Here is a 25,414-nt window from a genome sequence, read left to right as displayed (position 1 = left end):
ACAGAGCAAGGCAGAGCTGGCCCTGGCTGCACACAGCTCTCACTCATGGCTGGCTGCAGATCAGGCACTGGGCTGTACCACAGGCACCATCCTGCCTCCTCTCAGCAGAGCTGGACAAGCAGCCAGGAAGCAGAGGAGCAGAGCCCCTCACAAACCCAAAGCTGCTGCTCTACAGAAGCAGGAAGAGGGGAGGGGAGAGGAGGCTGTTGGTGCAGCATTCAGAGGAAGAGTTTGTGAAGTTCCCAGAAAGGAGACTGGGCGACCTGGGACAAAGGAAGATGTTAAGATTATGCATATGTTCCTCTTGTGTCTCCCAGGAGTCTCTAGCTTTGCATCCCAAATTATTCCAGTTCCTCATTAGTCTCTCTCTATCCCCTGCTCGCCAAGCAAGCCAAAATGTCATCCAGTTGTCAAAAGCTACCACACATCACAATGCAGAAATGTTTGCTCCCTCATGCTCAGTCTCTGTGCCAGAAAGACTCACTGCACCTTTCCTTCTCATTCTTTAATTTCCCCAACTGACACTATTTGGACGGGGGATTGTTGCTTCTGCACAGCCTGGCTCCATGCATTCCCTCCACCTCTCAGCACCTGGAAACACACTGGGCCTTTGGAAAACCTCCCCACCAAACCCTAGAAACTTCTCCCACATGGTGCTCACCATCCAAGGAAGTGGATTGGGGAACTAACCTCCCCCAGCTCCAGGGAAGGAGCAGCAGAGTCCCTAAAGGCAGTGAAGACAGACAGCCCAGACACCAGGCTGGAAACAAACCCTTGCAGAGGAGGAACAGCTTCTGCCACCCCTAAACTCTGCAGGAAAAGCAGGGAAGCCCAGGAAGGTGGTGCCAAAGGGGCTTTGGCAACTGATCTGCACAGCAAATTAGGTTTAAAGGAGGGGAATGGCATAAGAGGGCCATGAATGCACCACAGTGATTGATGCAGAACCCTGAGCTGTGGTTACAGTCCTGTGACCCAGTAATCCCCTCTGCACCCACTCAACTCTGCTCTAGTTCTGGGAGCAGCTTCCCTGGAAAATGGCTCATGTTTCTAGGATTGCCAGGTCTTTTACTTTTTGGTTTCTTCTCTTTTTTCTCCCTTTCTTCTTTTTCTTTAAATAAGCAATAAACTTGTCAAAGTCCTGATGTTTTCTTATGGCCCCAGTCCTTCTCACCTTCCATGATGCCCTTCTCCCCAAGGGGCTTTCAGTCTGTCCCACTCTAAAAATAATTCTAGAGAAATTACAGGGGAGTTGTACTCAATCTGTCTCCAAAAATGGGGTTTGTGCTCATATTGTTTGTCAGTGACATTCCATTGCCACAATTACCTCTGCTATTTTATCTTTCTCTGTCTGTAATGCTGATGAGAGAGCAGCAAACAGTGCTGGTTTTTAAGCTGAATAAGTCACTTAAATACATTTATATCCCCAGATCACAACATAAAGCATAAATCTAATCATCTATCATGCATTCACTTGATATGAATGCTCACCATGATACCAGGCAAAGCAATCACAAGAAAAGCACAGGATGATTTGAGCTGCAGATGCCTGCAAGTATTTGACAAGGGTATTAGATGAAAAAAATTCAAAAAAGGGATAAAGCATCTCACCTAGATGTGGCTTTTGCTGGGCTGATTCCAGAAGGAAAGCAGGGACTTGAAAAACTTGTTGGTAGCCGTGCTTGTAATATTCTAATCCAGCAAGGGATTGCCCATGGCTCAGTGTTGAAACTGGGTTCTTCTCATGACAAATGAAAGAGCAAAAATGCCTGGAGCCAGGATGCTTGGTAGGGGGGACCTGCAAAGCATCTCCCAGCCTCCCTGCACTGCCCTGTGTGTGCATCAGGGCTGGGGGGCCTGTCCTCATCACTGCTGGGCCAGAAGATGGGAGATAATTGGGATGATTGGTCCTGCACACCTGAAACACTTCTGTGAGGGACTCTGCCATGGGGAAGAAACACCTTGTGCTTCCAGCTGCCTGTTTGAGATGTGGTGCTTTGTCTGACTAGTGTTGTTTTGATGTGGTTGGTTCTGGCCTCTCTCTGTGTAATCTTCATCTGGAATGTGCCAGAGAAAGGTGCAATACAGACCTCACCACGTCTGATGCTAGGCTAGAGCCTTTCTTCCAGCAGCAATTAACACAACACTTTTATTCCAAATTCCCTTCTCCCTCAGCATGAGTCCAACACAAAACCAAGGAGGATGTCAGCTGTGGTGTGAAAGCCTTGTTGCCTGTATCTTCCTTGGAGGTGCTCAGAGAGAAGGGGTATGAAGATACCACACAGTCAAGTTGGAGACAACCCTTCAGCCTCTCATCACCCTGAGGATCTGCTGCTGCTTGTCTGTTCCTGCCTGCAGCACCTCACTGGATGGACTGTGCTTTAAATGTTGGCATTTCCTCATTGTGCAGCAATCCCAGTCTCACAGGTTTTCCTAGACTCAAATAAAAGCCACCAAAGGAGTTTTTTCCCCCCTAGGATTGCTGATTGCTGGCTTCCCATCAGTCATCTGCCCAAGGTGGTTTCCCAAGGCTGCCCTGCACTATCCCAACCCTAGGGGAAGACTTTCCCCACACCCCACTTCGTGGTAGGCTTAACTAAACTCCACTGGCTTCCCAGCACATCTGGCCAGTCCTGCTGAACTGAGGAAGAGGGCAGGAGAGGGGCACTCTGCAAAGTGGCACAGCAGCCCTGCCCAGTTCACCTGGGGAATTTGTCCTTGCATGCACCAGGCTGGGGGCACAGGTGGTTGGAAGGAATTGGGCAGGTTACAGTGTCACCAGAGCAGGAGAAAGCTGTTTTATCTGGTATCAGGAGGCAGGATTGTATCACAGACCCCAATGCTCCTTTGTGCTGTGCTCAGGTGAATTTAGCTGAATATATAACAAAAAAAAAGTCTCAAGTTCCCATCCAGAAAAAAAAAAAAAAAAAAATTAAAAGAAGAAAATATCTCAGTGATCTGTCTTGCCCATGGTGCTCACAGAGCACCAAAGAAGGTCACTGCACCATGCTTTGCTTCTTCTCTAAAATTCATCTCCAGCCCAGGCAGGGCAGATGGCTGGATAAAGGCAGAGGCCATTCCTGGGGTGCAGCAGTGAACACCATCACTCTTCCCCCAGGCAGACCCTGGGCTGTTTGGATGCATCAGCTCAGGGACTAGAGGCAGCCAGGGGCAAAGCAGGTGCAGCCCAGGGACACAGGATGGTGCTGGGGAAACCAGAACTGGCAGCACATGGAATAAAAGAAAGTGAAGAAAGGAAGGTCCCAGCTGCAAAACCTGATCAAAGCCCAGCAGAAATCTGCAGGCTGCCAGTGAGGGGAGCAGGCAGGGGAGAGGCAGTGGGGGGCAGAGGGCTCTGGAGTTGGCTGCCAGCTTGCACTAAAGAAGATAGGAAAGAAAAAAAACCAGTTATCCCTCAGCCTGAAGTAAATTACAAGACACATCCCTCAAGAGCACAAGGTGAAGCTCTTGATCAGACAAGCAATGTTGGCATGTAATTTCCCTTGATATCAGCTGATTTGAATTTTAGTGCTTATGAAGGGTGCATGAGTGACAGCTCTGGAAGCTGCAGGCATCTGTTCCTGTGCAGGAGCAGAGCACACAGCCCTGGGCAGGAGCATCCCCATCCCAGCTCTGCTGCTGGGAGCTGCAGGGAAAGGAATCTGGGGAGGGAGGACAGAGCTCATCCCTTGCTCCATCCAGCCCTTGCATACCCCACCAGAGCTGGGCACATGGCGCCTGTTGGTGTCTTGTGAAGACACATATCCACACCATCAGAGCTGGGTGGGAGCTGCAGAAGTAGAGGGGAGAGGATATTCCAACACCAGACCAGTATCAAAGCAGTTTTTGGACATTATTTCTCCCTTCACACCTCCCCACAGCAGGATAAACCACTGGGTCTACCAACAGCAAAGCCCACCAGAAACAGCACCCAGTCTTGTAAAGCAGAAACACTCCATTGCTGAGGATGACCCTTAGTGTATCCATCCCAAAGTATCAGGTACTTATCCTGAGTTACTGACCACTGGACAGCTATTCACAGAATCATAGAATTCACTGAGTTGCAAGGGTCCCATTGGGATCACTGACTCCAGCTCCTGGCTCTGCACAGGACACCTCAAGAGTCACACCCTGTGCCTTGAGAGCATTGGCCAAACACTTCTCAAACCCTGTCAGGCTGGTGCTGTGACCACCTCCCTGGGGAGCCTCTTCCAGTGCCCAAACTCCCTCTGGATGAAGAACCTTTTTCTAAACAGCTTCAGGCCATTGTCTGGGTCCTGTCACTGTCACCACAGAGCAGAGATCAGTGCCTGCCCTGCCCTTCCCCTCCCAGGAAGTTTAACTCTGTCTCTCCAGGCTGAGCAGCACAAGTGACCTCAGCCCCTCCTCACACAGCTTCCCCTCAAGGCCCTTCCCCATCCTTGTGGCTCTCCTTCAGGTGTTCTCTAACAGTTTAATGTCTTTTCTATATTGTGTCACCCACACCTGCCCCCAGCACTTCCAGAGCAGAGCAGAGCAGGACAGTCCCTCCCTTGCCTGCCTGTGATGCTGTGCCTGATGCCCCCAGGACACACTCAGCCCTCCTGGCTGCCAGGGCACTGCTGGCTCATCTTCAACTTGCCACCAACCAGGATCCTCAGGTCCCTTTCCACAGTGCTGCTCCCCAAATTTTCGTTCCCCAATCTACACACACAGCCCCATCCCAGGTGCAGAATCTGGCACTTGCCCTTGTTAAAAATCACACAGTTGGTGATTGCCCATCTCTCTAATTTGTCAGGGTCTCCCTGGCCTAGGAATGGTTTGAGTGCCATCAACATTAATATCAATTGTGAAATTCAGAAAACAAACAAAATAGAATGAGGATTCACCAAGCCCACACCATTTTAAAATCAAAAGAAATTGCATCTGTTTAGATGCAGATGGAATACTCTAAACCCTCACTCATGTACCCAGGCAGAAATCTGTTTAGTTCTGTAACCAAAGTTCACTTAATTGCTCACTTCTTCCAGTTAATGCACAGCACTCCTCTTCTGTGCTGCATACCAATTGAAATAACTTTTCTGCAACAAGGACAACAGAATCCACTCTAAAACCAAGCCACAACAGAGTTGCTCTAAGGAATTCTGAAGGTAACTTTGGCAAGAGAAGCTGACTAGCAAAGCTGCTGCAAAGTCAGGAGAGCTGCAAGCATCAGGAGTTAGCAAATAGCTCACCACTGAGCAAATAAATCAATGCAGAGCTGTTAGAGAAGCCTGGTCCAAGACATTTCAGGTCTGCTTGTCTTTTTCCTCTACAGCACCTGAATCAGCAAGGGACTTGGCAATTTCTGAAGACTTGTGTACACTCAGTTAAAATAAAATTCCAGTGATGAGTTTTCCTAACTGGCCAAGAGGGAATATCTCTGAACAATAGCACAGAAATTGCACAGGAGGAGGTAGCTCAGTTGGGGGCTCAGAAGAAAGAATATTTATTTCCCAGAGTTTGTCCTGTCATTCAGCCACATCACAAGGATCATTTTTCATCAAAGGGGGCTGCAGAGAGGCACAGCTGTTACAGAGCAAAACCAAACCTTTCCAAGGATTTTACCAAATTTGTGAGTTACCACTCTTTGGGTAGCACCCCTCACGTGTTTGCTCATAGCCTGCCCTGACTGCAAAGTAAAACCAGCTCACTCACACTGCTACTTTGGGCACCTTTTCATTTGAAGTGCCAAAGATGGTTTAAGTAAACACATTTTACTCTGCAATTGGGGACAGCTAAGTACCTGTGGTCAGTTCCTGCAGCTCAGCTGCCACAGAATAGCTTTGGGCAGGATCACATGAATGTCAAAGCAATCCTGGAAAACTGTGCTTTTGGCAGAAGCTGGGCACAGCACTCTAAAATTTTTTATTTATTTTTTTCAAAAAAACATGCATCTTTCCTCCAGAAACACTCTATAGATTGAATTTCAGGGTGTTCATGGGGAGGGGAGACAGGAGGTCACGTTGATCAGTGCCTTTATATTTTTTGTAGGAAAGAATGGTTAAGCAGCTACATCCCAGGGCTGTTGCCAAATATACCACTCACTTAGTACTTTTGCTTTTATCATCCTGTGGTTCTCAATAAGTCTGAGCTATCACTGCATTTTGCCACTACACAAACATTCTTTGTTTCTACAGGGACACTTGGAAAATTAAGAGGGATCAACAAAAGTTGCAAATACATACTTCACTTGAAGTGCATTCAAACCCCATGTAGAGATTCTCATTTCAGATTAAAATGGCTTTAAATTACTGCTTAGTCTTCTGCCAAGAAAAGCCCTGAGAAATGGCTCTTGCTGTGAAGCACTGTGAAGTTTAAATCAGTTTAGACTGGCTGAAATCGTAGTTTTTATATCCACTTCACACCTGGGAATGTTAAAGTGCCCACCACCAGAAAGGGAGGCACTTGGCCACCTTGGGAGGAAACTCTGATCTGTTGAGATCCATCTTGCAAATATAACATCCTTCAAAACAACTTTTGCACTTTTTTTTTTTTTTGCTTTCTGGGTCTTGGGTAAACTGAAGACCCCACCACAAAAGAAACCAAGTCCAAAACCAAAGAAAAACAAACAAAAAACCAAACAAAACACCAACAACAAAAACCCCACAAAACAAAAACAAAAAAGAAAAATCAAAACACCACCACCACCAAGAATAGTAAAAATTCCAATTTATCTAAGTGATTCTATACACTATGGTGAGTTTTATAGGTTTATAAACCTACTGAGGTCTGCAGAGGGACTAAAGGTTTCAGTAAACCTTCACAGCTGCTCCACTTCAGGAGAAAGCAAGCTGAAGGGTAAAAGGCTTGGAGGGGCAGCAGCTGCTTTGTCCTCAGCCACTTGCAGCATGCCCTACAGGTCTGCCCTGCTCCCTCTCACCCACAGATGCTACAGGCACAGTTTCAGCTCTCCTTTGGAAAGCAGAGCTCTCAAACAAGCCCAGGGGATGAGATCCTGAATCTTTCTGTATGCTGAGCAGCACAAGTTACTGATCTATGTGGGGCTGCTCACAAAGCACCCAAATGGGGAAGAGAAAGAACATCACAATCAAGTGTCTGCTTTTAGAAATGCACTAAACACACTAAAAATACACTCTGCTAGAGGAGATGGCACAACAGCTGAACCACCAGCTAGGAAAATAATACTCAATTGCTAAAGTGCCTAAATACAAATATACATGATTTAGAGACTCTAATTTGGGTAAAGATAGTTGGGATGGGCCAATTTTCAGGAAGAGTCATTAACGTTTCAGAGACGCTTTTGCTGCCCAACTTCTCTTTTTGATTCCCCTGCTACCTCTTCCCTCTGTTAACCTCACATGGGCAACAGAGAATAAGGCAAGGGGATCTGTCTCTGCTCTGTCTTGCAACTTTTTAAGGACACAAGAGTGTCACACTAAACACAAATACCAACCAGCAGCCTGAGACCTGGCTCTGTGGACTCACACCATAATTGACAGCCCACCTGCAGCTGGACACCTCTGGAGCAGTTCCTTGTTTGAAGGCTCTGGGAGAAAACCTTTCACCTTGTTCAGCTGAGCTTTCTAGACCCACAGATCCCTTTTCTGGCAGTGCAATCCATCCCTCCTCATCCTGTGGGCAGCTTGGTGTTGGACAGCACACAGGAGTCAGCCCCGAAGTTGCTCCTGTCAGGGCACAGCAGGCACCAGTGGCTCCCCAAAGGACAGGAAAGCAGAAGGAGCTCAGCTGCAGGGCTGAGCTTGTAAAATGTGCCCAGGAGGAGCTGAGCAGGGCCCTCAAGACCCATCAGTGCCCCAGAGCCCAGCACCTGCTGCTCCCTTCCCAGCAAAGCCCATGCTCTGTGCCATGGGTAAAACTCTCAGTGTGCCAAGTTCTCAGCCCTTCTCTCTGCCTCCCCAGCCTGCCCTGGGGTTTGTAGATCTCAGCACAACAGGGTCTGAGCTGTGTCAAAGGGTTCCAGATTTACAGCAGCAGTGTTACTGGGTGTGCAGTATGTGTTCCTGCTGCTCCAGATTCACAAAACAAGGGTAAATTAAGGACTGGATTCTTGTGCTCTCTTTCACAGCTGACAGGTGATTGCAGAAGGTCATGGTCCCACATTTGAACTTGATAGTTCAGTGTATGGTGTCTTTTTTGTGTCCTGCTCATGAAATACACTGAACACAGACCTGCCAAACAAGATCAGACAGAGCTTAAGTTTGATAGGAAATTACTTAAAATATTATCTATATACTGCAAGAGCTCTGAAAGTGAGCAATATTACATCCTTTGCTCACTAAAATAAGGCCCCAGGATAGATTTACTGTGCAAGCTCCAATCCAAAGCAATTAAAGTGAAGAAAGATTTCCTCTAACTTAAGTGCCATGGATCATAGCCCTTTACCTCCATCTTTTCACATACCTTTACAGGAACAAGAAGTTAAAGATACACTTGCTGCATCTTGCACAGACTGGAATTCAATTAACATTTTTCTGCAACAAAAGTTGGAGAAGCACTTCAGAGCTGCTGCTCACAATGCAGCAGCGAGTGAACAAACGATATTCTCATTAGCGCTCTGCCTCTCCCTGCTGCGCAAGCCAAACCCTTCAGCACTAAAAGCACCTCAGCATCAGCTGGCTTCACAGACATCCAGAGCCATTTTTCAAGCTCCCTGACTTTTATAGACCAGGGGGGAAGGGATTTGGTGTGCTTTAATCCGTTCTATTATATGAACTCAGAAATGGTTTTCACTCTCTAGCACTATAAATTAAGCTGGCTGCAGTTATTCCATTCCTGATTATGCTGAGAGTTACTGGCAATAATTTGATGGCTATATTTTCTTGTCTTTTTTTTCTCTTCTTTTCTGAATTAACCTGTGAAATTAGTTCCTGTGGTAGTAAGTAAATAATGCAATAAAACTGAATATAGTAGCCAACACATTCACATCTTGATGCCTGAAATTGTAGATGAACAAGTAAAAAGCTTCTTTTTTCACTTTGTAGGTGAAATTTACTGTATTCAATTCCCAGCTCTTTAGGCTGGAGGAACATGTTGTATGAGAAAATCACATTATTTTGCAGTCCCTTATATATTTAATTTTTTTAAAATCTAGAACACTAGCTACCTTTTCAATGTGAGAGAATTTACCTTTACAAGTCCTTAGTGCAAATGCTATCCCAACCATTTAAAAGACTGGAAAAACTTAAGTCAAGAATAATTTACAGAAAAGCTTCTTACTCATGCAATAGAAGCTACTATTAAGTACAACTAAATAAAAAAGTATCCATTTTACTACTGTACTCATAACAGTACATGAAAGTAGGGAGCAAATTCCATCTGCCCTGCTTCCCCTCCTTTCCTCTGACCACTGAGACAATTTGTCTCCTAAACCCTGATAACAAACAGAGACACAGAGAGGCCACACTGGTGAGGACACACCTCAGGTGCTGTGTCCAGTTCTGGGTCCCTCACCCAGAAAGACATTGAGTGGCTGAAGTGTGTTCAGAGAAGGGTAATGGAGCTGGGAAAGGGTCTAGACAGTCCTACCATGAGTTGCTGAAGGAGCTGGAGGGGCTCAGCCTGCTGAAAAGAAGGCTCAGGAGTGACCTTATCATTCTACAACTCCCTTGAAGGGGTTGTACCTGAGAGAAGCTGGGGCTCAGACTCTTCTCCCAGATAACAAGTGACAGGACAAGAGGACATGGCCTCAAGCTGTGCCCATGGGAGGCTCAGGTTGGACATCAGGAAGAATTTCTTCACTGAAAGGGTGGTTAAGCATTGAAGCAGGATGCCCAGGGAGGTGGTGGAGCCATCATCTGCTCAAGAGTTGTTCAAGAAACCACTGGACACTGCACTTAGTGCCCTGGCTTAGTTGACATGCTGGTGTTCAGCCAAAGGTGGGACTGGATGATCTTGGAGGTGTTTCCCAACCTAAATGATTTTGTGGGAGATGTAGACAGATTAGGATTCTCTCTGGATGAGTTAGGGGGCATACTGTACATTTTAGAGTGTAATACATCAGCAGCTTCTCTACAGTGACCGTGTGCTAGGAGTCTAACTGTGCCTCTAGTTCATGTGAATTAATAAATGTGTCTTTGATGATTTCTTTCAATACAAATTACTTGCCAGTGTAAGCACAGCAGAATCCAGCTCCAGGCTGGGTAGTCAGGACCTTAGCAAATACCAACTTCTAAAAGCTTCAGTAAATCCTACTTGGGATTCCATCAGACTCAAGTGCCCATGTCAGTTATTGTCAATTATTCTATCTATAAGGACATGTCAGATACACAAAAGACACTATTCTGACAGCATGACTGCCCTAAAATGATAACTTTAGCATAATGTACTTGACAATGAAAGAAGCAATAATAGCTATTTTGGGGACAAAAGAAAAATACAATGGATCTGATGACTAAGTGTTCTGGTCCCCAGTGTAAAAGCAAAGTAGATCCCTGTCGTATTTAACTTGATTCCTTTGAATTAAACACTTTCATTAAATTTTCCCACAGTAGCTTTAATATTTAATTATGTATTCTACCAAAGAAAAAGACAAAATCTTTGCAAAGAGATTTTTTGGGCTTTTTTTTTTTTTTTCTAGATGTGAAATATTTATCAGCATATCTCTTTGGACAAGTATTTTTATCCCCCAGGCAGGGAAAAAAACTTCCACGTTCAAATCAGTTTCAAAACATTTTATTTTACAGCTTGAAAGTTTTCTATACTTCAGCACCTCATGCCGTGACTTTGTTATTTCACTTGTTAATGAATGGTAATTAAATCTCTTTTGGCTAGAAAGGTTGGAGGGCTCCTGCTGTATTACAAAAACAATTTCTGAAAGTTACAAAAATGCCCGAGTGTCTAGAAATTAAAGTGTAAAGTTTGCTGTGTTTTGAGTGCAAGTTTTAATCGCTTGGAAGGATTTGTGTGGGAGAACAGCATGTCCCATTGAGCACGCACAGTCCCCCCAATTGAACAGACATAATTATGTCACTTTGTATCTACCAGAGTAAACACAATCGTGCTCTTAATAATGTACATTGTGGCCACAAACTTCCTTGATCTTCCTAACAACTGTAGCAAACACTGCATAAACCCTATTATACACTACCCACACAGAGAACTGCTACATGTGTACATCTAAGTGAAGACTTGTTAATTTTGCACTTGCTCAGCAGGGCTTGAAACATCAGCCTATTAATTTTTCTTCTTTTCTGTATTCTCATTTCTTTCAGGTGCTTTGAGTCAGAAGATAAGTGAGGTAGATAAAAGAGAAATAACTACATATTAAGGCATTTTGTGGTGTTACAGTGCTAAATAGAGACACGATATTGAAGAAGAAATATCTCTACTATCCATTACATCCATGCAGGAGTCTGCTGGCATCAAATGAGCAGACTTGGTGCACAGTTTGTAAAAAGAGCTATGTTAATTCCAGTATTAAATGTACAAAATATAAATGCAATATAAAATGTAATTCCAGTGTAAAAATGTATTTTATTATATACAATATACAAATTTTTCCTAAAGGTGATACAGTGATTTCAGTAGATTCTGAATCTCTTTCAAAATTAGTTTCTCAAACAAGAAACTGGGAACAGGAATGTAACTAGATGAGTACATTCCTAGACTGCAATTTTGGGAATGGGTTTGCTTAAAGGAAGGTCCCCTATGTTGAAGTGAGGTACATCAATCTTGAGGGGTGGCAATTTCATCCTCATATCAATGCTGGATCGCTCCTTCTCCCTTTAAATAGAAACAAAGGAACAGAAAATTCATATTTCATTCTGCAGCCCAGAGATGTTTACAAACTAAGGAAATCTGTGTCCTCCAGAGTTTCTTTGATGCAACCACATATCAAGAGATCATTTAAAAAGTGTTGATTAAAGCCTGATTAGGCTAAACCTCCAAGACTAGGTGTCTGTTTGGATCTAATTACAAAACTACTGATAGGGTTTGGAATTATTAAAAATTAGAAATAAATGAGCTTTCTTTGTGCTACTCCCCAGAATGGTCAGAGCACCTCATTAGAGCAAGTATGTACATGAGCTCCGTGACTTCAGATTTCTAATCACCATCCTGCTCTAGCTGGAATATGCCTGTTTTCAAACAAACAGCTACATTCATCAAAGGCACAATGGGGAGGTTTTCTTTCCTTTGTTGAATTTTAATGACTATTTGGTGCTATCTGTCTTCACATGTTAACAAAGTTCCAGTGATAATTGCCCTGTCTGTGACATTTGCAGAAAACTAGCAGTGTGCTGTAGGTGCACTGACAGCCCCAGGGAGCTGCTCCATCTGAGAATCCAGCAGGTCTTGAATTTGATGGCCTTAAGAGGAGGGAATGAGGGTTAGCTGGTTCCACTCTCACAAAGTTGGGGAGGTAAGCAGAGCACTACAAAGCTGAAGGGCAATATTCCAAGCTCACTGTGCTATACCTGGATGCTTCAGAGAGAGGTCCTGAGATACTTAAGGTTAATCAAATGGAGCTTTATGAAGTTCTAGTTTATAATAACAGCAGAAGTCTCAAAGCTTTATAAAGAAGGTCAGTACTATTATTTCCTTTCACAGTCACTGAGATTGAGACACAAACGTGAGTGAAACAACACTTATACAAAATCTAGCCTTGTCACATGAGTATCTTTGCTCAGTCCCCAGTAAGGGGAAAGAAAACACTTCTGGAATTATTACTTCTCTATTTGCCCCTAAACAACTGCAAGGATAGGAAGAAGTTCAGAGAAACTGTGTCAGATTTCTAGTTAAGCATCCTTTTCCAAATTTGATCCATACAGAGGTAGGAGAATAGTCAAAAGACAGCACAGATGAACTTAACAATGCAAACCATTTATAACTGCTTTTAATTGTATCAATGTAGGTCTAATAGATATACCAGCTGACAGCACTAAAAACTAACATTCTGTATTTTAGATGGCTTATCCCATCTCACTATTGGGTTTCCAAGTCTAGGGAGAGAAAATGATCCAGAATCCATGCTCATTTTTTCCTCATGCTCCCATGGAGACAACAAACAGATGTGCTTATCAGTATGGAAAATTCTATGCAACTGAATACTATAATATATTATGCAGAATTAATGTGCAACCAGCCACATGCAAAAGCTCCCAGTTACTATTGACATCCCCCAGTGCAGGTATTTACATATACAGGACTGCTGGATTAGGTCTCTGGTGTGGATTTAAGCTTCATATTTTCTCACAAATGCTTATCAAGATCAAAATGGGATCCTGGTGCTAGGAGCAACTAGGAAAATAGTGATGAAGGAAGGGTTCAAGAAGCTGAAGTTAAAAAAAGGAAGAGATAGAAAAAGAATGGCTAACACAACTGGGAAAAGCAACATTCAGAATCAGAGAGCTGAAAAGGAAGATTTCAAATTCACAATCAAAACCTTAAACATCGAATTTTCATTTTTAACACAAAACAAAGTTAAATTCCCGCTGTCACTATATTCCTTCAGCATCACATGCAGAGCGGCATTTATTCAGAACCAAGATGTTAAATCACAACTCAAAGCTATCTTGTGCAAATCAATAAAAGCTTTAGATGATAACTTTGTGTAACATTACCTGAGAGTATTAAGTCTCTTTCATACCAGGGTAGTCAATAATGTTGTTAATGCTATCGTCCTGTAGGATCCTTTTTTTTATTAGCAGAGCCAGCTACATTTATTTCAGACATGATGTTAACATTAGCCAGCAAGGTAGAGAATCAAGTCAGTGGTTTTCTGTCAGCTGGGAGTTGGAGAAATCTGAGATTCTGTGAATCAAAAGGCCCTGGCTCTTTGGCCAGCATCCACACAGCAGGCAGCCCTGTGTGTCCAGCCCTGCCTGAGGCAGAAGTGCTGTGGAATGGCAGGGAGGAGGACTCCTTGGGGAAGAATATGACTGCACAACAGGTTCTTTCTACTGTAGAAAGCCAGAGATGTGTCTTGCACAACTGGCAGGCTGGAGAGGCAGGGCTGCACAAGGTTTTCCCTTGCCAACACAAAGCACAGCCTAGAAGTTGCAGTTATCTGCCCAGTTGTGCCTCTGTGTTCTTCAAAACAGGATGCAGTCCAACAGGCTTGACTGGGGTACAAAGCAATGAGGGGAGAGGAGGGCAAAGCCCAGCACCACCCATCAGCTGCCACAAGACAGGAGAGGAGCAAGCCAGGGCTGGCAGCACAGTGCTGCTGCCTTCTGAAGCTGTGGTGGGGCCACAAGTGATGCCAGCCTGCAGGAGCACCACTAACAGTAACTGAATGTGCTTCTAAAACACAGATGTCACAAAGGCACCAATGCTCATCAGACTACAGACATGCCTGCCCAAAAGAACAACCTGACTGCTGTCCCAGTGGCAGGTATTTATCTTGAACCTATAAACAGTGTATCCAGCACTAAATGACTTCCAGTATGAATTTCCTTTCACTGTATAACATGCCCCAGTTCAGCCACCATCAACTCACATAGTATTTTTGTTTCATTTTAAAGTAATTATGTACCTTAACAAGTGGAGCCTGTGACAGGAATTACTTCTAGGTGAGATATAACAACAAATGTGGGTTCATTTTATGAACAGAAAGACATGATGCCAGAGTCTGAAATAGAAACATCAAATCTACTGCAGAGGAGACATTTAACTGCTGGAAACAGATTATCAGGCATTATGGTAGCCTCACATATTGATCCTAAAGCTCCAGAAAGGCCATTAGCATTGCACAATTGTTGCTAATTCCAAACATTAAGGTAACATTATGCAATTTGCAGATGGACAAAAGTCGCTGTTTATCACTGATTATTTTGCTAATTTAGTCATCAAGTAGTTTGCTATCTGAAAAGGGATTAAGGAAGAAATTATAAAGGCAACTTTGAATTATGTTCAGCAGCAGTAAAGAACTGTTGTCTTTAGTGTGTGAGGAAGGCATAGGCTGAGGATGGAAATGAGTGGAAAGACAAAAGGCTTCCTGTGCACACAGAAAATCTTGGTAAGAGATCACATCATCTGACTGCAGAAATCTAGAAGTTTCTCGTTAAGTCAAGCCCACTCTCAGCACCCTCAGCAAGTTTTTGAATGACAGCAAACTGAGTGGGCAGTTGACTCACCTGAGGGATGGGATGCCATCCAGAGGGACCTGTATAAGTTCAAGAAATGGGCCCTTGGGAACCTCTTGAGGTTCCACAAGACCAAGTGCTGGGTGCTGCACCTGAGTCAGGGCAACCCCTGGCATCAATCCAGGCTGAGGGATGAACAGATGGAGAGCAGCCCTGCCCAGAAGGACCTGGGGGTGCTGTGGGTGAGAGGCTGGACATGAGCCAGCCATGTGCACTCACAGCCCAGAAATCCTGTTGCAATAGAACCAGGGATAAGGGTTTTTATCTAAAAGAGGGTAGATTTAGACTAGATATAAGAAGGGAATTTTCTGTTATGAGGGTGGTGAAAGACTAGCCCAAGTTGCCCAGAGAGGTGGGAGATGCCCCATCACAGAAACATTAAGGGTCAGGTTGGGGCTCTGAGCACCTCATCTGGTTGGAGATGTCCCTGCTCATCACTGGGGGGTTGGACTAGATGGCTTTTAAATGTCCCTTCCAATCCAAACTGTTCTATAATTCCATGCTTTGATGTCAGAGACAAGACACTAATCTGTGTTCTCTGGGCACCATCTCATTGGTATGAATAATTTAACTGGACTGCAGAACGTGTTCAGCAACATCTCTGATGGATGTTCTTGTCCTGGCCATAGATCATGGTAAATCCAGACCAGACTGAAGTAACATGGAGGAAAATTAGCATTCAGGAAAATTAGGCAAGAAAACTGTATCACCTCAGTCAAATTTGGCCACATTCAGATCAAAAGGGTCTAAAACAAAAATCTAGTTTGTGCAGAAAGTTGTGTAGACAAAACTGTCGTTTTCTCATACTTCCTCTGCTGCTCCTTTCGTTTCTGAGCCAGATATTTCTTTTTCACTTCCAGAAGCTCATTGTTAAGTCTTTCAATTTCATGTTTGTATTCTTTGCTCTGTGTTTCACACACACTCAGTTCTGAGGACAAAACCTAAGAAACAAAACACAAACAGCAGAAATGGGAGATGATGCTTCACTTACACAAAAGTGAGTACTTTTACAAGCACTTTCTCCTTTTATATTTGATGATGTAAGACATGATCCTTTTCTACCACAATTCTTTTTCCATCTTGATGTTTCATTTGGTCTCACCTCTGCTCACCTAAAAGTGTCTTACAAAATAAAGGTTATGCCATTTAACCGTAATACAACATGTAAAATATGCTCCAAGATTTATGGGAATGGCATTAATAGATACATTAGCTCCTAATTTCTGGGACATAAAGCTGGGCAAAAATCCAAAACTAAGGTCTTAATAAATCAGGGAATTACTTGATAATAATGGAGTTTATTCACAGGGATACACTGTTAAGTGGAGTAATCCACACAGTCAAAGTAGTAGCAGGCACTGTAAATATGAATACAAAGCCACTTTCATGTGAATCAGTAAAATTTTTAAAAAGGAGGCACATGTATAGTGCACATTCTTTCTTTCAAAAGGGTAATAGCTTGACCTGGCACCCCAAAATGACATGCACACCATCGTGCCACAGCACACTGTGCCTGAAAGACAAAGTAGCAATTGACTGCATTAAGGACAAATAAGGACCGTATGGAGAACTTCAAATCACGTTCAGTTTAGCTAAACTTTGGCTTCTATTTTACATTTTCTACATTGTTTTTCTTCTCCATGGAAAGCTAAGATTTGCATAACAGCCTCTTTGTTTCCTAAGGGCCCATCTGCTCCTGCATTTTTTCCTCGTGGTTAGTATAGACCTGATTATGATGCAGTGAACAGGGGATGATGACTTCAACAGAGAGAGGAGCTGCAGAAGTAGATGAACTCCTGGGGAGACTGATCTCTCATGCAGGCAAGAATAAGAGAAGATCAGCTTATTCATAGAATATCGTGGAATTCTATCAAAGACTAGTTTTTTAATATTACGCTTTTAGATTTTTCTAAAAGATTCTTTTGCAAGCAGGAACTCCTCCCTCTGACTGATGGGGTTAGAACAGGTTCCTTCTGTCATCTCCACAAAATCTGCAAATCTAAATATACATGTACACATGGCAAGAGAAATAACAATAGCATAAGACTGGATTCTCAGTATATACCCACTAGTTTGTTAAAAAGAAAGCAAAATGGTTTTGATTTGCTTCTTAAAGATATTAACAGTTTAAAATAAAGGGAAGGAGAATAAGGTAAATTAAAAGCTGGCAGTACCCCAGAATGCCCGTGCAAAAAACCTATTTGCAGCATTGTGCAACTAATTCATATTGAAATAAGACTTTTTCTCTATTTTAATGAAATAAAGTAGCACAGTGCGCAAAGAGAAGTTTGTTTGCTGCTCTGTGCTGTCCCTTGAGAAGATGCTGTGATAGCCTGGCTTTCCTGGTCTAATACACTGGGGCAGGCACACTGCTGACTGCAGATCTCCCTGCAGCCCCTCCCAGGGACCCGGGCGCCCCTTACTTTGATCTGCTTGGTCTTGTCCCGCAGGATGTTGCGGTACTGCTGCAGCTGCTCCGTGGCTTCGGGGCCAGGCTGCCGGGCCAGCATGCGCCGCAGCTCCACGTACAGCTTCTCCTTCTCCTGGGGAACAGACAGGGGCAACACAGCTCTTACTGAACTGCTATGGCAGCAGCACAGCCTGAGCGGAAATCAACCTCACTGAAAATTGCTACTCAGTCAGGAAGGTGTTTGGAGAAACAAATCTGCCTGTGTGTCAGGCTTCCCTCACTAGCCATAAGGTATTTAAAGTTGTTGTGATAGCAATGGGAGAGCTCATTAAGATAAACATGCAGCTACTTCAAACCACAATGAAATGCTCTTGAACACCATCACCAGCAAGCACTCTCTACCTCAGCAGTTACTGAAAGAGTATGGCTGGGAAATTAAACACTAGAAACACTAGAAACTTGCTTATTGCAATCTTTCTTCTTATGAGTCACATTGCCTTATATTAAGGATCAGAGCTTCACCCAACAGGATGTGAGCTAGCAATAGAAATGTCAGCAAAGGTCTGTACAAAAGAGTAACTTCTTCCAAAGAAAATCCTACAAAGCACATGTACACACACACACACACACACAGATTTATATAAATATAACCTTTCAGTTTAACTGCTGGGGCTCTGGGAGAAGGAAAGAAATTATAAACAGCAACAATTATGACTAGCACAATTACAAGTAATTTTTCTTTGTCATATGTCATCCTTTATGTTGAAACAGTAATACTTGTGGGAGTTGGATATTGCCATGCCTGAAAAGAAGCCACACCATGGACCCACTTACAGCTTTCTATACTGGGTTTTCTTGAGAGTGTACTTTAGTCCAAGGAATAAAGCTCTGAAAAAAGCCACCTTCATAGTTTTGCACATTACAATGGTTTTACTATCTACCCTGAAAAACTCTGATCATTAGATAATATTATTTAGTAAGAACATATCCTTTTCTGGTACATTGAAAACTGGAATTAAAAAGGACACTATCAGACAAAAGATGTAACTGAGGAAGACAAAATGCCAAGAAGAAGGTAGGATAGGTGATTATTTACACTGGATTTGACAAAGCCCCTTTAACTGTCTTTTTTATAAGCTCTCTCTACAACTTTTACCATAGAATTTGTATGTTGATCTGGGAAATGGTGCCATTAAATCATCTAGAATTGTTACATCTGGTCTTTCCCAGTGGCTGAGCCAGGGTTTGCAGAAGTGATTTGCTATTTTGAAGATGTAAAATTTTATGTGTCCAGTCTTCAAGAGCATAAGGAGTCTGGAGTTTTTAGACCTCATAATTTTCTGAAAACTATGCACTACAACAGTCACAAGTCGGGACCCAAAATGGAATCACTTCAAATCATGCCTTACTTTTGCAAGCATTGTCCTTAAACTATGCAGATCACTGTGGAAGAGTTCCTTATAAATGAAACTGTTCACAGTTCTTCTCTGGAAAAATCAAAACCTCCTGAGACTCAGGCTGAGGTTTTCATAGCAGCAAATACTAAATTGATAATTCAATCTGAGTAGAGAGTTATTATGCCACTTCATAGTGGTATTTTCACTACCAGCTTTTCCTTCTAAGGAAAGAAGATCTTACTGAAAGGTGAAAAGAACAGCAAAAGAAAAAATCCACCTCATCAAAACCTGGCCAGTCAATATTAACATTTCAACCCTGAATGTGTCATATATTTGTATTTTTTAATAGTGTAATGGTAATTTGGATAAATATGGCGAAATCAATAGACTGAAGGTCTTAAGTGCAATTGTTTTCCATTTTTTTCTCTCCCTACCCTCTACAAGAGCCAACCAAGCTCTTCAAACACTGTGCAATGATGTGTATAAAAACCTCATTTAGAGACAAAGCATGCAATTCTATTGTAAGGAGAATCTATTTTATGCAGCAGAGACTCGTTAGGTGTCCAATGTATATTGTATCCATAACCCAACAGAGGCAGAACCAGATGTCTTATAATGCCTATCCTGTCCTTCTTTGCTAAGCACTGTCCATCTCTTTTACATCAGGTCAATTAATTTGTCACTGGGTTAGAAGCACCATATGTCAGCAAAACATTGAAAGAAAACCCTGGATACTTCTTTCCTCCTCAGCAGAAGCTTGTATCCACAGGTTTCACAAAAATTTCTACAAAATTTCACAGAAATGTCTACAATTTCTGAAATTTTACCCCAGGATCTGACACAGAAATTAAAAAGAAATAAATTAATTTCAATTAATTTGAAAATAGCAACCACAAGAGTAACTCTATGTGAGTCACAAGGTGCACATGCAGGTGCTTCCATCTCTACATACAACAAATAAGAAATTACCAAAGAAACCCTTATCACCACAAATTCATAAAGAAAAACTGTTTTCTGTAATAGATTAAGTGAATCCATTATGACTGGGTTTCTTTGGCTCGTCCCAAACTCCCCTCACATTTCCCTCCATCCTCACACCAGGCTGACATCCCAACACACATCTTACCACAGGTCTGAGGTTTTGAGACCAAGGAACTTAGAGTCACAAACACACTGCAAAGCATAACTCTTCTTCTTGAGGTGAAGGAAGATCCATGATATCTCTGTAAATTCACACTGTTAAGCCTTCACTGATAAGAGTAATGCACCTGTGTTCAGATCAGGTCTAGGACAGTAACAAAGCTTTTTATGGGATCCTTCCACCATGAAATTCCCGTGGAATTTTGATGTTTGACTGTAGGACTGAGCCCACAACATATAACGAGCTCCAGTGGTTTATGACACAAAGTAAGCCAAGATGATGGTGGAGAGATGATGGCACATTTATTTTGTGTATATAGGGCACATTGGGACACTCAAGCTGAGGATTACAGTTAAATTTCAGGCATTCCAAAGAGAATTTCAGCACCTCTGGGGATACCTGCTGTAAAAATTCTGCAAATAAAATTGCACACTATTTTTAGAACAGCCCTTCCTGTCTTAGATTTGTTTCCCAGGGGATCTCCAAGGAGCTCACAGGTCTGTCTTAGGCTCAGCTATGACAGCAATTTTCTTCATCCCTAAGTCTCTTACCCACTAATTTGGAGAGGGAGGGTGGGCAAGTAAGTGGTGCTTTCCCCTAAATTTAACCAGGGGCTGTCCCAGCCATATTCTGTAGTTCTCCTGGACTGCTTGCTCTACAGCAAACTGAGAAAAAATTATTTTCTTCTGCAGAAGACTGGATAGCATTTGGCAAATTTCAGTTGAATGTCCAGGATTAGGTGGTCACAAGTTGGCTCTATCTTCAGCAAGAAGAATCACTTTTCCCAGCAAGATCCTACTTCAAAAGAAGCTATTGCTGCTGACCAGCACAGCCCCATTTGTTTTTCCATGTGAGAAAGACCATCAGTACATCACATACACTCCCAAAGTGACAGAAAGGCATTCACAGCCATTGACAGGGAGTGGGAAGCATTCACCAGTCCTAGGCTGGAATAGAGCTCTAAAGATGTGACCCCATTTTGTGTTAACCTTCCCCCTCACCATGACACCAGGAAATGGCATATTTTGTTAGTTAGCCCAGGGTTGTTTTCTGAACCAGAGAGGATGGATGACCATACAGTTAATGAAGATATATTCACAGCAGAAATAGGTCCTGCAGTCCCAGCTTCCTCATTTTTATCAGCTTCTTTCCAAACAGATAATTCAACAAATTTACCTGCCATAGCAGCATCCCAATAGTCTTCTCCAGCAGACCCACAAAAATCCTATTATGCACCAAAAGCTTTCTATCAAATGAATTACAAAAAAAAAAGACTTTGCATCATTGCATCAGAGTAAATTTAACTTACGTCAGTTCCTGTCTCCAGCAACTGAACTAAAGAAAAAACAAGACAAAGATGTAGTGCAAAAATGTGCAATGTAGTGTATGGCAGCAGTCCCTAAAACATTTGACCTAAACAGAAATCTTTATTTTAATTAGTAAGGTGGAGAAAGCAATACAGTAACTGTGCAAGCACTCTACAGTTCCTCATGGCTTTGCTGGGGATAACAAGTCAGTCAACGTGCCACAGGGAGTTTCTTGTTTATTGGCACTATAACCTAAATGTCAGTGCTGTGCTGAACTCCAGAGGCATTTTGTTTATGATGCCATGCAGCAGCAGAGCATCCTTAGGGGTGGTGATTCCTCTTCATAAGTGTTAAACAGGACACAGAAATCTGGATTAAATACATATACAGACTACATATCTAGTCATAGTCATTTTAGCTGTATAAGCCCTACATTTATTTGTTACTGTGTATATCTAGCAGTAGTTGTTGGTTCAGGACATCTATCTTTAAAAGTTTTATGAGGTAAAGAAAAGAAATTAGCATATGGTGACCTTCACAAATTTTATAATAACAGAAGAAAGTTGCCTCCAGCACTATGAGAAATGTGCAGTATAAACTTTCTCAATAAACACTTTCCAAAAGCTCCTGCTCTTTCCTGTCTATTCCACATTCATCAGCAAACACCCTTGCAAGGATGCAGTTCCCTAGAAGAGCTCCTGTTTTCATTATCACCTAGACACTTCATTAACTATCCAATGTGAGGTTTTTTATTGGATAAATTAATTATGTTTGAAAGAGGACACTGAGGGCTTTTCACAGTGAGGCAACACTAACACGCTGCATTAGGTATTTTGGGTTTTCCTGTGAAAATCACCAGCTTGAGGGAAATAATGGGATAATCTCATCTTTGGTGAAATTTGCACCACTCAAACTTGTCTTGTAACTTATTTCTCCAGTCGATAATAATGCTTTTCAAGAGCAAATCTGTTTCCTTTGGCACAGAGCAAGCTGCACCAAATTGACTGGCATTTTCAAAACAGTTAATGAGAGGAAAAAACACCTTGGAGCACCTTGTAAGGTCTTCACCCTTGACTGTTTTTTTCAACAGCAAGAGCTGAATGCTGCAGTATCACCTTCTTCCAGGAACAACAAAGTATGAACATTTCCACCTGGAGTGCAACTGCAACTTATTTTTATTATTATTGCTAGGAACTATTACTATCAGATCTTCCCTGATAAGAGTGTAGGAAAACAACTTTTTTCCAATGAACAAACAAATAACTTACATATACTGTTCTCCTTTCAGCTTCTAAACTCTGAGACACAAGGTTAACATTCCATCCAGAGAAAATATCATGGATGTGTCTTGCTGAAATAACAGCTGCAGTACCCTTTTTGCTATTGATATTACACAAGAGTTTATAAAATCATTACTCAGAGTAGCTCATTTAATTATAATGTTTCTACTTTATATAGCAGAAGATTATCAATTAATTATCTCCTGTTCTATATGTGTGAGCAGAAACACACACACATACACACATGAAAGGGAGCTGTTCCTTGAAGGTGAGAATTACCCCTGGCATGGATTGATGTAAATATTCCAACTATTTTCACAGTGCCTGCAGCTTGACAGTTGGGTTGAAGAGAGCTCTAAACAAACCTTTGTTTCTCATTCTAGTAGCAGCTTGTCTTAAAGTGACCTGGAGGAGATCAGAGGCTGATAAAAATCTTATCAACAAGGTTTCTGTGAATAAGTCCACAAAGAAAATTATGGGGAACCTTTTACTGTACAATAATTACTTTATACAGAGTTCAAAGAAAAAAAAACTTAAGTCTCCTCTTCAGATCTAGACTATTTGACTTACAATCTCTGTATTTTAATGTCAGTGTAACAGCATGTATTTTAGTTTTTCAATAGCCATTTAGATTTTTTAAATTTTAGATTAACCAAAGAAGAATTATCACAGCTCTGTTGATAATGATTAGCTGTTCCTGCAGGTGACAGCTTGGGATGAGGACTCCCAGTAGACCCAGCTTCTGTTCTCACCTCAGACTGATCTGACAGATGACCTTGAAGGGTCAGAGAGATTGCAGAGCTCCTTCTAGAAACATCTATTTTTAAGTTAGGCACCTACATCTCTTTAGTCACCTGCTTGACTTAGATCTTTAGATTTCCCTGAAAGATGAGAGCACTTTGCTTCAAGTCCTTTGGTGTTCTGGAACTGCTACCTCTGAACAGCTATCTCAAAGTCAAGCCACCACTTAAATCTACAATACCTGTCCAACAAGGCAGGAAAGCCTACATACATCTTTTTGACAGGACAGCAGAGTTCCCCTGCATACGTCAAGTACCTCAGGGAAGAAAGACTAGTCTCCTGTTACACTTTGGAGCCTATTAAGAAATAACAGTACATCTGAGAAACACACACAGCAATTCTGAAATCATGAATGTTTTAATGCATGGCTTCCTTCAGACTCACTGTAATTGCAGCTGAGCCTCTGCTATTCTTCAAGGAGTTCTGTTTCAGTTCCCCTTGCCTGCTCCTTAAAATTCAAAGAAACAGACACAGGACTAAAGGAAGGGAAATGACAGTGAATCCTAATGTCCATGTAAAGACAGTTGCTGTGCTCAAGTGTCCCATCCCCTGTTTAAGATTACAGCTGCATCTACTTAGACAGGCATGGGAAGCCTTGAGCTCTGAGCCTCCAAGAGGTGCAGCAATTGGCTGACTGCTGCACCCCACCTGGCAGAGGCTCTCCCTGCTGAGGTTCATGGCTCCTGTGCACTCACCAGGACATCTCTGCATGTCTCAAGAGAGGAGTGGAGAAATGGGGTTCTTTCTACACTAGCTTGTGTCCTCCTATGTCCCATTTTAAACCAGCCTTCTAAAAAAACCCAACCAGCCACAGTGACTCTGCCTGCCTTCCTTTAACAGCTGCAGCATCTTTCTCCATGTGTTCCCTCAACAACAGCACTATTCACAGTAAGAATGAAAATAAGAGAAGTGAAATATAACAAATCCAGTCTGTCCCTGTGGAATGACTTTTTTTTTTTGTGGGGTTTTTCTGTTGTTGCAACTGTCATACAAGATGATAACCCATCACTGACTGGGATGCTGTAGATTGTCCACATCTTGCTGCTGAGGGAAGAGCAAGACACCCCTCATCTTAACACAAGAACACCTGCCAAAAGGTGAATACTAAAGATATACCTCTAGCTCTAGGCCACCCTATAGAATATGGGTTCTGAATTTATTGCTGCACTGCTGCTGCACTCCTCCAGTATTTCAGCTTCTCCAGCAGATTCTGGATGGCTGACAGTCAGTATTGGATTGCTCCAGCACTGCAAAGTCTGTGTGCTGCAACGTATTCAGTCAGCACAGCGAGTCATTTATTTTCCCTTAACAAGATAACTGGTTGATTAATATACTTTACCCTGGGGTGCACAGCAGATTTATTTCCTTCTCAGATACATGCTGAACACAGGAATAAGGAGTAAACAAGACTGTTTTCAGTTATTTGTTATTTACTGGAACAAATCCTAAACTTTTAATCCAAGCTTTATTCTAGCAAACTAATGTGGAAGTTAAGGGCAATTCTGACTATGAACTTTAGGATTGGGTCATTTTACAAAATATTTTCAATCTAATGAGACAAGATATCTATGCTCAGGATTCTGGGTTCAAACCAAACATAATGTATTTGAATAAAATACTTTGTTGATTACTGTCTCTGTTTTGCTGATGCAGATTACAGATGACAGTCCTGTGTCTTAGGTTCTTATATGGCATCCTTGTTTCAGTATCTGAATAATATTAAATCTTAATTGTACATGCTGAAAAACTGCTTCCAGCCAGAGCAGTGAACCTCTTCTCCTTCTACAAGAGTTCTGAACACAAAGAATTGTTACATGAATTACCAATGTTCACTGAAGTTCACTAAAGTTCACAAAGTTCACTACAGCTCCTTGAAGACACACAGGAATGAAACTCAGTCCCCCATGACCACCTGCTCCTTGCTTTTCAGAAATAGCAAGCCTGTACTACAGCAGGAGGTTACAAATGTGGGAGAAAACTCACAATAAGCCATAG

At 42.4% G+C, this 25,414-nt stretch overlaps 1 protein-coding gene across 2 annotated transcripts in view; it reads right to left on the bottom strand.

Annotated features, from left to right (window-relative positions):
- Window positions 1-25,414, bottom strand: part of CFAP58 (cilia and flagella associated protein 58) — a 115,237-nt gene that overhangs the window by 48,321 nt on the left and 41,502 nt on the right. Inside the window, exons 16-18 of one of the 2 annotated variants that reach the window (XM_056494915.1) lie at window positions 17,507-17,626; window positions 15,891-16,024; window positions 11,449-11,721 (exon numbers count right to left, since the gene is read on the bottom strand). The exons of the other annotated variant lie outside the window; for it this stretch is intronic. Coding sequence (XP_056350890.1) covers window positions 11,601-11,721; window positions 15,891-16,024; window positions 17,507-17,626 — 375 coding nt within the window. The 3' untranslated portion in view covers window positions 11,449-11,600. Of the gene's footprint in view, window positions 1-11,448; window positions 11,722-15,890; window positions 16,025-17,506; window positions 17,627-25,414 lie in introns of those variants that run through there. 2 annotated transcript variants of the gene reach the window in all.

The sequence above is a fragment of the Oenanthe melanoleuca genome, chromosome 6, assembly GCF_029582105.1.
Source record: "Oenanthe melanoleuca isolate GR-GAL-2019-014 chromosome 6, OMel1.0, whole genome shotgun sequence".
NCBI classification, from domain to species: Eukaryota; Metazoa; Chordata; class Aves; order Passeriformes; family Muscicapidae; genus Oenanthe; species Oenanthe melanoleuca.
This window is presented reverse-complemented; position numbering and strand designations above follow the sequence as displayed.